At 53.4% G+C, this 13842-nt stretch overlaps 1 protein-coding gene across 1 annotated transcript; it reads left to right on the forward strand.

The window, feature by feature from the left end:
- Positions 1 to 11973: 11973 nt before the first annotated feature.
- On the forward strand, positions 11974 to 13284 carry LOC123412884 (protein SRG1-like). Its single transcript, XM_045105843.1, has 3 exons — positions 11974 to 12389; positions 12433 to 12614; positions 12885 to 13284. The coding sequence occupies exons 1-3, from the start codon at positions 12069 to 12071 to the stop codon at positions 13282 to 13284; spliced, it is 903 nt and encodes a 300-aa protein (XP_044961778.1). The 5' UTR covers positions 11974 to 12068.
- The last annotated feature ends 558 nt before the right edge of the window (positions 13285 to 13842 follow it).

Consider the following 13842-nt stretch of genomic DNA (forward strand, 5'->3'; position numbering starts at 1 on the left):
CGCTCAAGGATCATTGTATCTATCCTTGATATGTTATAGTTCATCACGAAGCTCTCACAACTTGGTGGCAGTGACTTTGGAGAACCATCACTATCTTATCTGGAAGATCAACTCCCACTTGATTCAAGCGATTGTCGTACTCAGACAATCTGAGCACACGCTCAACGATTGAGCTTTTCTCCTTTACTTTGTGGACCAAGAATCTTGTCGGAGGTCTCATACCTCTTAACAAGGGCACAAGCATGAAATCACAATTTCATCTCTTTAGAACATCTGTTATGTTCCGTGACGTTTCAAAACGTCTTCGGCGCCTTGCTTCTAAGCCATTAAGTATTTTGTGCTGAACTATCGTGTAGTCATCAGAAACGTGTATGTAGGATGTTCACAACATCTACAGATGACGCTCGAGGTGCAGCACACCGAGTGGTGCAGTAAGGACATAAGCCTTCTGCGCAGCAATGAGGGCAATCGTCGGTTTTACAGACTCAGTCTGCAAAGTTTGCTACTATCAACTTTCAACTAAATTTTCTCTAGGAACATATAAAAACAGTAGAGCTATAGCGCAAGCTACATCGTAATTCGCAAAGACCATTAGACTATGTTCATGACAATTAGTTCAATTAATCATATTACTTAAGAACTCCCACTCAAAAAGTACATCTCTCTAGTCATTTGAGTGGTACATGATCCAAATCCACTATCTCAAGTCCGATCATCACGTGAGTCGAGCACAAGGAGAAGAAGGAAAAGCGACCCTCACAACAACAGTCGGCATTCTTCTTCTCTCATATATGGTGGACACTCCCTCACTTGATTTTTCGACCGTCGATGATGGTCCTACTCCTTCTTCCCCTAGTGCATAACAAATATCTAGCACAAAGAGAAGAAGGAGAAGCGAGCCCCACAACAACAGTCGGCATTCTTCTTCTCTCAACAATTTAGTCCCAGTTTTTCTATAAAACCGGGACTAATAGCATACACTTTAGTCCTGGTTCGTGCCACAAACCGGGACTAATGATCCGCGACACGCTACGTGGTTCCGCTGCACGCCACGTGGGACTATTGGTCTTTCATTTTTAAATGACTGTTTTAAGAAAAAACAGATCTGTTACAAAAGGGATTTCATATTTTTGAACTTATTTGAACTGAAGACTTTTTGTATATATATGTGGTCGAAATGCATGATACCATGAAGTCAGAAAGGGCTAAACCATTCAAAAGTAGCAAATGAAGTTAGAAAGGGCTAAACCATTCAAATTTGGAAACTATAATGGCACAAACAGAAACTAGACATATATAAATTGGTCCAAGCAGTACATGATACTAGTCCAAACAGTACATAATAATAGCTACCATAGTTATATATACAAGTGTTCGACTTTGAGAACACTACTCGTCTGAATCGTCTGAATCAGAATGTCCACCTTCTCCGAGGTGACGCTGGCCATAGTTGACGACTCGAATCTTGCGGTACAACTCGTATGAAACGTATGCATCTTTTGCTGCATACTCATTATTGATAGGGTGAAGTGGGGTCCTCTCCCAAAGTTTGTGCTGAGACTTTGGGAAATTGGTCTTCAGATCACCATACTCCTCGTCGATCAAGGCAACTGCCATATGAGCCATCGAAGTCCTGGCATGTCGAAGTCTGAATACCGTTTGGAGATCAACGAGGCAACCAATTGGTATCTCAATACCGAAGCTGTACCTCATATTCAGCTTGTTGTTCGTTATGTCAACGGTAGCAAAAGTGATGCCGTTGCGAAGGAAGTCCATGAGTTCTGGACAATGCTTGTCACTACTGCAACAACAACAAATTAAAATGGAACAAATGTTACATACTGCTGCAACAAGGAAAATGTTTCACTACAACTAAAGAGAAAATTATCTTTGGGATTGAAATGGAACATATTGCTATCCTATGCAATTTTCATATCCTATGAATTGATCAAGAAACCGTAAATTAACTATGACATATATATATATATATATTCTCCCACGGTTTTGCAAATATGCAATAAGCTAGACATATTGCATATTGCTATCCAATGGAACCTAGAGAGATCACTATAGCTATCCAATGAAACCTAGAGAGATCACTAGCTATATGCAATTTTCATAACTATGACATATCATATTGCTATCCAATGGAACCTAGAAAGATCACTAGCTATATGCAATTTTCATAACCTTGGATCAAAGAACGCCGCATAAAATTGTTTCACTACAACTAAAGAGAAATTGATCTTTATAGGATTCCAAAATGTAACATATAGCTATCGATCCTATGCAATTTTCATATCCTATAAATTGATCAAGAAACCCTCAATTAACTATCCAATGGAACATACATAGAAACTGCATATTGTTATCCAATGGAACCTAAAAAATCATTATATATATGCAATTTTCATAACCTTGGATCAAAGAAAGCCTCAAAACATACCTCACCCATTGGAAGATCAAGACATGGTGTTTGAAACATAGTTGGATGACGGCAACATCGCGTTGATCAGCCGTGTACTCCAGATCAAGCCCCAAGAACTTCTCATGATCCACTGCGGCGTAAAGCCACTCCTTCAACTGTGTAAGAAAATGCGGCAACTCCCTACTCTCTTTCGTCTTGGTCTTGCCATGTGCGAGCACCTCTCCAAAGTGAGTTGGCATGGTGAAAGAAGAGAAGGGGAGAAGAGAGGGTAAGAACAGAGCGAGAGAGGAGAAGAACAGAGCGAGAGCGAGAGAGGAAGAAGAACAGAGAAATGGCGACAGAGACTCTGCTTCGGTCGTGGTTTTCGAAAGCGGGATGCAAACCGTTTGGGCCTTTAGTCCCGGGTTGAGCCACCAACCGGGACTAAAGTGGGATACCAACGGTTGCCACCACTACGGCAGGCCACGTGTCAGACCTTTAGTCCCCGGTTGAGCCACCAACCGGGACTAAAGGGGGATACGAACGGTTGCCACCACCGCGGCACACCACGTGTCAGTCGCTGGATCTTTAGTCCCGGTTTTTGACGTGAACCGGGGCTAATGCATCGAACCGAACCGGGGCTATTGCCCCGCTAGGGCCCGACAGCTCGAACCAGGATCAATGCCTGGCATTGGTCCCGGTTTTAGTTTAAACTGAAGCTAATGTTTTTTTTTGAAAGATCCAGCTGCTGGCTGGCATATATTTAGATAGCAGGAAGCATGGCGGGAATACAAAAGGGTGGGGTTGATCAAAAAGATCAAAAGGACATAACAGGAAGAAATCGCGGGAAAAAATTGTGAAAAACAAGATAGCCTGGCACAGACGCCGTACTCCTCACGTAATTTCCCCAAACGGGTGCTCTAGGAAAGCTGCTCCTGCTTGCCTCCAAGATTGGAGAGTTGTAGAGATGGAGGTGGATATGCTCGCTGCTCTTGCTGTTTTGTTTCTGAAAGTGCACTCATTTCTTTCTTTCCAGATTTCTGAGAGAACAAGGACGATCATTGTCATGGCTCCTTTTTTGTACTCTGGTCTTGCCTTGCTTATCATTGTGGTGATGATCTCTCTGGCTGTTTTGTTGTGGGCCCAAATTATTGGGCTTAGTGAGGCGTATCCGGTGCGAGATGCCGTCACCCCCCATACTGTTGTTGTGACGTTGCATTTCCAGAAAAGATGATCTGCTGATTCCAAATTTCTGAGGCATAGCTAACAGAAGTAGCTGTTTTGCCAGCCCCTTCTTTGCAATCTGTCGTTGCACCAGAGCCTATTTTTTGTCAGCAGCCATATGAATATCTTGACCCTTTGCGGTGCCCAAGTCTTCCATGTAAAATTGCTGATTTCCGACGTTGTTCTTCCTAGGAATTGGGCTTTGTATGCTGAGTTGGCAGAGTAAGTCCCTGAGGCCTCATGTCTCCATTTGATTTGGTCTCTTGCTTGCTCTATCAGCTGGATGTCCGCTTCCTGGATCCATCTATGCAGACGGAGGACGTCAACCCAAAGGTGCGTCGTGTCTCCGTGCGCAAGGTCGGCTATCCAAGCGTTGCCTTGTAGCGCCTCTTTCACATTCCTATTTTTTCTCCGTGAGTGCCTGAAGAGCGATGGGTATATCGTCTTTAGCGCCCCCTCACCCGTCCAGTGGCAGTTCCAGAAGGAGGCCATTTTTCCATCCCCCAGGGTGACTGACGTGGAGGCAGTAAAAAGAGCTCGATCGTCGTCATTGCATGGCAGCTGCATGCCGTTCCATGGCCTTTGCGGGCTTGTCCATGACAGCCATAGCCATCGCAGCCGGAGCGCTCTCGAGAAGCGATGCAGATCCAATACCCCTAGGCCACCGCTCTCCACGGGGGAGCAGACTATTGGCCAACTAACCTTGCAATTTCCTCCACTGAAATCATCTTCATGTGCCCATAGAAAGCGGCGCCTAACCTTGTCTATCTCGTCTAGGAATTTTTTGGGCGTTCTCAGGACGGATAGGGCGAAAGTTGGCAGCGCGGTGAGTACGCTTCGAACCAGGACACGCCTTCCTGCGATGTTCATTAGCTTCCCTTTCCATCCGGCTAGCTTAGCTCTAATCCTATCTAGGATGAATTGGATGTGTACCAAGCGAATCCTGCTGAGGGTGAGAGGTAGTCCCAGGTATCTTATTGGGAAGCCTACCCTCTCCCCTCCGAAGGCTGTGAGCACAGCGTCGAGATTTATACCTTCGCAGCGAATTGCCGAGACAGTAGACTTGGCAGGGTTGATGTGCAGACCCGTGGCACTCCCGAAGTCTACCAAGATGCCCATAATCTCTTCAATTTCTTCCTGTATGGGATTTGCGAAGATGACGGCGTCATCCGCATAAAGACTGAGCCTTAGCGAGATGTCTCTATTCGGCAGTGGTTGTAACTTGTTCAGCTCAGAGGCCCTGCACAGGAGCCTGTGCATGGTGTCGATGGCTAGGATGAAAAGGAGTGGGGATAGCGGTTCTCCCTGTCGCAGACCCCTTTTGTGCCAGATGGGTCTGCCCGCGGCGCCATTTAGAGTTACCCTAGACGATGCAGAGCTAAGGAGTAGAGCTATCCAATCTCGCCATCTTGCTGGGAACCCTAGATGCTGCAGAAGTTCTAATAGGTATTCCGAGGAGACGTTGTCGAAGGCTCTTGCAATATCTAGCTTCAGCGGCAGCGCAGGGGTCTTCTTTCGGTGTAGGGATCTAACGACATTTTGTACGTAGAGGAAGCTGTCTTGCGTTGACTTGGCACATAAGAAAGCTGATTGTGCTGGCGAGATTAAGCTGTCGATGACCGTGGCTAGCCTTCTTGAGAGAACCTTAGCTATAAGCTTGGAGATCGAATGGATTAGGCTTATTGGTCTGTAGTCCTGTACCTCGGAGGCTCCTTCCTTCTTTGGCACTAGTACTATCGTGGCAGAGTTTAGTTTGGAGAAGTCTCCTCTAGTGAGGTGGTAGAAGCTGTGAAAAGCTTCCATCACGTCTTCCTTAATTAGAGCCCAGCTCGTTTTGAAGAAGGTCCCCGTGAAACCATCCGGTCCCGGTGCCTTCTCCGAAGGTGATGCCTTGACTGCATCCCATACTTCCCGTTCTGTGAAAGGGTTGTCCAAGCCTCTCCTATGAACTGATGGTAGTTGTAAGGGAGCCCAGTCTATTGCGACGGTGCGTGCCGCTGTTTTCCCTAACCCTTCGTTAAAATGCCTATAGATGACTTCCTCTTTGTGTTGGTGAGTCGTGGCTATGTCGTCTCCCGCCTTTAAAGTGTGGATGAAGTTTTTTTGCCGCCTTGCTCTCATCTTGATGTGGAAGAATTTTGTTCTCGCGTCGCCCATCCTAAGCCATGTAAGTCTAGATGCCTGTCGCCGTCGTGCACGCTCGACCGCAGCGAGGCCGAGCATACGCAGCTTGAGGAGTTTTCGAAGCTCAAACTCTGCATCTGAGAGGCGCCTACTTTCTTGCGCTACATCGAACCTAAGCACTAATTCCGCCGCCAGGTGGAATTGCAATTTTGAATCGCTGAAGAAGGATTTGCTCCATATCTTTAGGTCCCGTGCCGTTCGCGTCATTTTGGTGAGGAGACGATGGAAAGCGCAGGTAGACTGCACTGGTCTATTCCAGGCCCGTTCAACCGTGTCGTGGAACCGCGGGAACCCTGGCGAGAAGTTTTCAAATTTGAACACGGCAGGGCGTGCGGTTGCTGATGTGTCGGTGAGTACTAACGGGCAGTGGTCGGAGGTGGCCGCTGATGCCGCGTGCAGAGACGCAGAGGGGAATTTGCATTCCCAATGAAGGTTATAGAAGAACTTGTCGATGCTAACTAGCGTCGGGTTTTGTCGCTCGTTGCTCCACATGTAGCGGCGGTTTTTACATCTAATTTCCTTCAACCCGGCAGTGTCGATGGCCTGCCTGAACCTGCCCATGAGCCTCCTGTTGAGGTTAAGGTTATTTTTGTCCCTCGCCTCGTAAAATAGGTTGAAATCGCCGTTTATCAGCCACGGCTCCGCAGGCAGTGGAGCAGAGAAGGATAGCTCGCGGAGGAACGCCTCCTTCCTGGCATCGTCCGCTGGTCCATAGACCGAGGATAGCCAGAAAGGCTGGGTCTGTCCTAGCAGGGTGACCTTTGCAGTGACCGCAAAGATTCCTACCGCATGCGAAACTATTGTGGCAAGCTCTTTATTCCATAGGATTGCCGCCCCCCACTCGTGCCGATCGCCGGAAGCGCGATGCATTCTGTGAGTTGTGTTCCTCCTATCTCCTGCACTAGTTGTGGTGTCCATGCGTCTATTTTTGTTTCTTGTAGGCACAAAATGGCTGCTCGCAATGATTTTGCCATCGCGCACACTGATTCCCTCTTTGCTGGATGGTTTAGCCCTCTAACATTCCAACACATGATCGGGGGTAGCTTTTCACTCATGGGGGGAACTAAAAGGACTCCGGTGACTATATTTCATTGGCCTTTGGCCCATAACATACACCTCCAACATAACCGGGGATCGCCGTCGCCCACCAATAGGCCCCAAGCTACGACGGCGATAGGATACGGCCTCGCTAACCTTACACAATGGAAAGAAACCTAGCTCTAACCGGCTGCCCGCCGGTCGCCACCGGATAAAAACGAAATTTACTCTTAACATAACTAGACTACGGCCTTCTCGGCCACTACGTCAGGGCCGGCCATGCGAGCCATGGCTAAAAGGGCCTCTCCGTCGAGGCGGGTGAGCTTGGCGATGACGGCTATGTCGCTGTCCGAGAGAGGCTCGTCAAATCGTCGGATTAGTGCCTTTGCTACATCCTCAGTCATCTTTTCCTTCGGTCCTAGCAGCCCTAGCTCCTTGACGAGACGGAGGGAGGCACGCTGCGCTACCGGGATGGTGGACGTGTTTGCTGCCTGGCGCGTGATGTGCCTGGTCGGGGCAGCCTGCACTCTACTCCTCGGCGGCGGCACCGATCTTCTGGTGGGTGGCGCTACCAGCAGAGGAGGCCTGCGCTCGCGGAAGAGGCCAGGTGCCCTGCTGCCGCTAGCTTCGACGAGCTCAAGCTGGCTCGCGCGACTGGTCACGGCTCCCAGCTGGACCTCCATCGTGCGCGCGGAGGAGGGAGTCGCCCTGTTGAAGTGGCCGTAGTCGGACAGCGTGGGACTGAAGGAGTCTAGCTGCAGCGCCTCCCCCGCTGCCTCGAGCAGGGACCCTTCGTCGAAGACCAGCGGCTCGGCTAGGACAGCGTCCGCTGCGGCCTGAACGTCCGCCGCCGTGCCGTCGACTACGGGGGGAGGGATCGGCTGCTTGCTCGCTGACTTGAAGAACACATCCACCGGGTCTTTTCCCGTGGCCTCGGCGCGAGCCTCACGCGGCTGAGATGGTCTGGCAGAGTGGGGTGGCGGAGGCCTGGACCTGCCCCGCGGTGCATGGTGCTGCCTCCCGACCGAGACCCTCCTCTCACCGCGGCGGCGGCCGGAGGAGTCCCGTGACCGGCGTCTCGGCGCTGGAGAGCGGCTGCGCTGTCGAGGAGCCGGAGGTTGTGCGTGGACTGCCGGGGCGCGGCTACGGCGGAGAAGAACGTCCTTCCAGGAGCGTTGTTCTCCCCCCCCCGCTGGTCACCATCCCCGTCGCTGTCTTGCTCTCGGCCGCTGCGAGCCACTCCCCGGCAGCCAACGTTGGCCACCGGCGCGCGTGCCAGTCGCTTCTTTCTTCCCCCATCTTGGCCGTCCTCGGTCCCCATTGTCCAGGACGTGGGCGCGACAGCCGGGAAGGGGGCGTCGTCGCCGTCCGAATCAGAGGATGGGAGACCGCTTCGCTCGGAGTGGGAGGAACGGGGGGACGGAGGGGTCCAATCTTCCACGCGGTCGACGTGGATGAGCATGGAGTACTCGGCCGTCGCCGGAGGAGGAGCTACTCTTCTGTCTGGTGGGGAGAATCCGACCATCTCCTCGACGCGGCCGGCTCCCCTCGGAAGGATCCCGAGGCAGTGTTTGGTGGGGATGTTGCCGACGTCGTCCGTCCAGACCCAGCACGCAAACGTCTTCGTGTGGCCTCGCTCGAGCGTCCTGCTGTCGAGGCGATCCACTCTGACCTTCCTCCCGAGGATCTCCTCCGCCCCTTCTACAGACCAGAGGTGCATGGGGACGCCCTTGATGACGACTCGGACTTGGAGCAGCAGTGAGCCGAACGAGGCGTGGTCGTGCTCGTGCCAGGAGGCGACGTTGAAGACGGCTCCGTCGACCCGGATGGATGCCCGGCGCAGCGCATTGACCTGCTGAGCAGGCTGGGAGAAGATCACCAGGTAGTGCTCCGGGTGATGCGCCGTGACGCGCAGCGAGTGCTCGGGCACTGCGAGCTGCGCCTCCAGGGCCCTTCCCACCGCCATGGGGGACGAAGCGTTGACGCCGTCGGCGGCAGAGAGGGTGACGGCGTGGCTTCTGAGGAAGAAGATGGCCTGGTCTACTGCCGGCGAGGGGACGGCCACCGAGCGGCTGTCCCTGGGCCGCCTCGCGGGGTCGGTGTGGTGTAGCATTGTAGGCTTCGGCAGCGACATGAGAGGAGCGGTCGGGGGCGGAGGGAAGCAGACGCGCTCTTGAAGCGGTCGCCCAGGAGCGGGCGGGCCTAGCCGGCTGTGAGCCGAGACCGGTGCCCCCGGAGGGAGACGGCGGCGAGGGCAGCTCCTGGCGATGTGGCCAGCTCTCCTACAGAGTATGCAGTGAATGGGGTCTCTGCACTCTGCCCTGCGGTGTTTGCTACTGAGGCACCGAAAACATCTACCTCTGAATTGGCTTAAGAAGGCCAGCGGGGCTGCAGCTCTGCCCGAGGGGCGGTGCTGCCTCTTATCCGCCCAGCTCTGCCCGGGGACCGACGGGTGTGCCGAGGCAACGCGTCCCCTCCGGCGAGCCACCTCTGACCATTCCCCAACCAGTCCTGAAATGGGAAGCAGAGGAGCAACTACTATGGACCTGAGGCGACGGGGCGGCAGGGGCGTCACAGCGGCAGCAGGGTCCGGGCGCGGAGCATTAACGGAGGGTCGTGGGGAGCGCAGCCTCGGCCGATCCGTCGGCTGTAGGGGTGCAGAAGAGGGAGCCGCGCCGGGACCGGCTTGGAAAAGGGGGGAGCCTTCCTGCGCCGAGTAGGAGCATTCCCCTCGCAGCAGGATTCGCGGCGGCGCGGGGGGATTGCGCGGAGACAGAGAAGCCGGAGAAGCCGGAGAAGCCGGAGGGGACTCGTCCCATCCCGCGGATCCCGCCCCCTGCTTGACTACAGCGCGGGCGGGCGAGGGACCGACGGGTCTTGGCGCGCAGCTCGGGGCCATGAAGGCTGGTGGGTGGCCGCCGCGGCCGGAGCGGCCCGCGGCGCGGAGGGGGAGGGAGGGGCTCGCTAGTTCATAAGGGAGGGGCTCGCTCCGCTAAAGCAACCAGCCATACTGAAGCTAATGTGGTTTTGGGCTTCGGCCGAGAGATCCATTTTCTACTAGTGAGGAGGCGCGGCGCGGCAAAGGTCTTGGTGGTCGCAAGGAGCTGCTCGGGTGGCTCCTACCGGTGACGGCTCGGCCTAGGCACGCGAGCGTAAGCAGGTGGCTCGGGATCGAGCCATTGCTTTCTCGTGAGTTTCTTTTCTGACCCTGACGGCTTGGCCAGCAGCCGTGTGGGCATCCGGTGGCACCGGATTGAGCCATTGCTTGCTCATAAGTGTTTTTTTTTTACCCCTGCTCGAAGGATTTTTTTGGAGCACACAAGAGCACATATACGTATTGGACCACATAAAATTCCTCCAGTGGACCGATGGCACGTTGAGTGCGTCATTTTTTTTTTGAGAAACCAGCATGTTGAGCCATTGCTTGCTCATAAGTGTTTTTTTACCCCTGCTCGATGGATTTTTTTAAGCACACAAGAGCACATATACGTATTGGACCACATAAAATTCCTCCTGTGGACCGATGGCATGTTGAGTGCGTCACTTTTTTTGAGAAACCAGCAAGAGCTCTACCTTTGCTTAAGAAGAAGAGAATGGACCAGTTTATAAGGAAAACTGATACAGCGAAACAAACGCCGGCCCCGGAGCTCCGTACCTAACGAGCCGACTTCCCTGTCGCCAAAAGGACAAGAGTTGACACCCCACCACATGACCCGGAGCCGGCACTCTGGATTACAAACCTCAGCAACTCATACACGTCGGCCCCAAGGCCGCACTCCACACAAGCTTACCACTCTGTCGCCCACATGATCAGATACGACAGTCCACAAACACAAAGGTGCTCTCTGGAGCCACCACCCCGACTTCCCCGCCAGCCCCAAGGCCACGCTCCACCTGAGCTGACGATGTTGCCGCGCAAGCGACTAGAATACACACTTTACGACATTGTATCTTCGGAGCCGTCACTCCGACTTCCTCACCGGCCGGAGGCCGCACACACTCCTGACCGCAAAGCCACCCGAGCCACCTTGAACTGGTGAAGGACTAAATCTCCAAGGCATCTCCCTCAAGAAGGAAGCGACGAGAACACCGCCGATGCCCGCTCCGACCAAGGTCGAACTTTGGGGTTTCACCTTGAGAGCCCGAGACCGAGGTGACAACGGTGGTGACGGGGCTCGACAACGACGCCTCTAAGGAGGGAACGACGTCCTAGGACATCATCAACGCCGACAAAAACAAGCGAAAAATTGCATGCACCTTGCTTATAGTAATTATTAGTCTCACCTTGTAGCTTTGTAATGAATCTCAACAATCTATATACATACAAAAGTACACAAACATAAGCCTCTTTCAAGATAAACAAATCGAGAGCAAGGTGAGAGAGGGGCCAAAGTTGAAATGGCTGGATAAAGAAAATAAAGAGACAAATGAATGGATAGAACAAGAGAAAGAGTGGTTTAAATCGAGATCGATGCTATTGAGAGAAAGAAATACAAGACTCGATGTTGCTCAAATTAGAGAGAGATGCCCGGATCAACGACTCGTTCCTCAAAAGAGGATCCGAAATCAGATAGTTGAAAAATTAAAAAGCTAAGGAGAAAGTAAGAAGGGGGGAAGAGGTTGAGAGCCTAAAACAGTGGCCTGCTACTTGCTCGTACCCACAGGACCACAACAATAAGGACTACGAGTTCTGGCATCCTCAAAAGTAGCTGATTTTTAAATTAAAATTTGCTCGTTAGCGCTTCATATATAGCTACGTGCTTAGTTATGTTGAGATGCTCGATGTTTGTCTATTGAACAAGATCACTTCCAGAAAATACGTGGCCGACAAATGAATTGATGATAATAGACATGCATACTATAGAGGTAGCTATACTTAATATTTGGTCACACGGGCATTTGTACTGGTTTAATATATAAGGTGTTGAAGATGGCTAGTATACGACGCAACCCACCGCTATCCGTCCACTACACGGCGGCATGCAGCAGCAGTGGAAGCTGTACAGACTGCCACGGCACACTATTATTCCCCAGTCGCTGACCGCCGGCCTACATCCTGATCCTGTCCTATACGGCTATACCAGCACCGCTCTTCACATCCGATTTTGATTTCGTGACGCCGGCACGTACAAGAATATAAATAGTTGTAGTCTGCGACTGCCTCGGTCGTTCTCCAAGTTTCATGTAACGGAAACTGTTGAGGGAAGGATCAAGAATGGACGACGACCAGCAGTGGAAAATCCCACCGAACGTGCAGGAGCTGGCGGCGGCCGGCGCGGAGGAGCCGCCCAGCCGGTACATGGTCCGCGACCATGACCGCCCCATCGCCGGCGCTGGCGGCGACGTGAAGGACACGGACCCCGTCCCCGTCGTCGACCTCGGCCGCCTGTCCTCCGGCGCCGCCGCCGAGGCGGCCAAGCTGCGGTCCGCCCTCCAGACCTGGGGACTCTTCCTGGCAAGAAAACCAGCACCACCTTCCTCCGCTTCCTCTGCTTCTTCTTGTACCGTTTTAGTTTCATCTTCAGCTTATCGAGTGGCATGATCGACGTCCATTATTTTTATTTTCTGAATTTCTGCAGGCCGTCGGGCATGGGATCGAGCCGGACCTCCTGGGCGAGATGATGGCGGTGACGAGGGAGTTCTTCAACCTCCCGCTGGAAGAGAAGCAGAGGTACACCAACCTGGTCGGCGGCAAGAAGGAGTACAGGATCGAGGGCTACGGCGGCGACATGGTCCTGTCGGAGACCCAGGTCCTGGACTGGTGCGACCGGTTCTACCTCGTCGTGTACCCGGAGTCGCGGCGCCTCCACGACCTCTGGCCGACGCGGCCCCCCTCCTTCCGGGACGTCCTGCACCGGTACTCCGCGCGGTGCAGGGAGCTCGCCGACGCCGTGCTTCGGGAGGCAGCCGGCGCGGCGGGGCTCCCCGACGAGGGGTACCTGGCCGACATGCTCGACGAGAAGGCCGTGACCTACGTGCGGCTCAACTGCTACCCCCCATGCCCGCGCCCCGACCGCGTGCTCGGGTTCAGGCCCCACTCCGACGGCGGCGCGCTCACCGTCCTGCTCGCCGAAACCGCCGGGCTCCAGGTGCGCCGTGACAGCGACGGAGGCGGCGGTGAATGGTACGACGTGCCCGTGGTGCCCGGCGCGCTGGTGGTGAATTTGGGGGACACGGTGGAGGTGGTGAGCAACGGGGTGCTGAGGAGCCCGGTGCACAGGGTGGTGGCGAGCGGTGAGAGGGAGCGGGTGTCGGTGGCGGCGTTCTACACGGTGGACCCGGAGAGGGAGGTGGAGCCGGCTCCGGAGCTGGTGAGCGAGGAGAGGCCCAGGCGGTACGAGAAGACCAAGAAGGCCGGCGACTACGTCAGGGAGCTGCTGGAGAGCTTGGCGCGAGGGGAGAGGGCCATCGACAGGGTGAAGCTCGTCTGATCGAACAGCTTTTGCTTGTAGAAGAGCCCACGGTTCATCGCATGCATGCGACAATACGCCGTGGGGCTTGTTGACGTGCACACTACTCATGTTACACACGGCAGATATATGCACTGCTTTACTTTCGCTCTTGATGTAATAATGTTTTTTTTACAAAGTGAGCACCCTGTTTGTTCTTCTTAGCCCCGCGCTTTATGTGTAAAGTAACACAACGACCAATTAGAATACACGACCGAACGATACAAGGGGATGGATAGATTATAGGATGAACTGAAGACAACACCATACTAAACTCTATAGCATCTAAGCTCCACGTCAACGCCCTCGGGAGGGAGAACGGCACGAAGCGTTGCCGTTGTCGAGTTCACAAGGAACATAGGTTTTCACTCGAAATCCGGACACGAAGAGGAGCACCACGCCGACGTCTTCAAGAAGATAACGGCACCCACAAGCATCGTCGGTGGCGGTAACAAAGCGGTGAGCTTTCGCTCATAGCACCATGGTGTCACCACGAGCTCTTCACGGCAAGTGTGTCGAGCACAGAACTCGAGATCCGGA

This window comes from Hordeum vulgare, chromosome 7H, assembly GCF_904849725.1.
Source record: "Hordeum vulgare subsp. vulgare chromosome 7H, MorexV3_pseudomolecules_assembly, whole genome shotgun sequence".
In the NCBI taxonomy this organism is placed as follows: Eukaryota; Viridiplantae; Streptophyta; class Magnoliopsida; order Poales; family Poaceae; genus Hordeum; species Hordeum vulgare.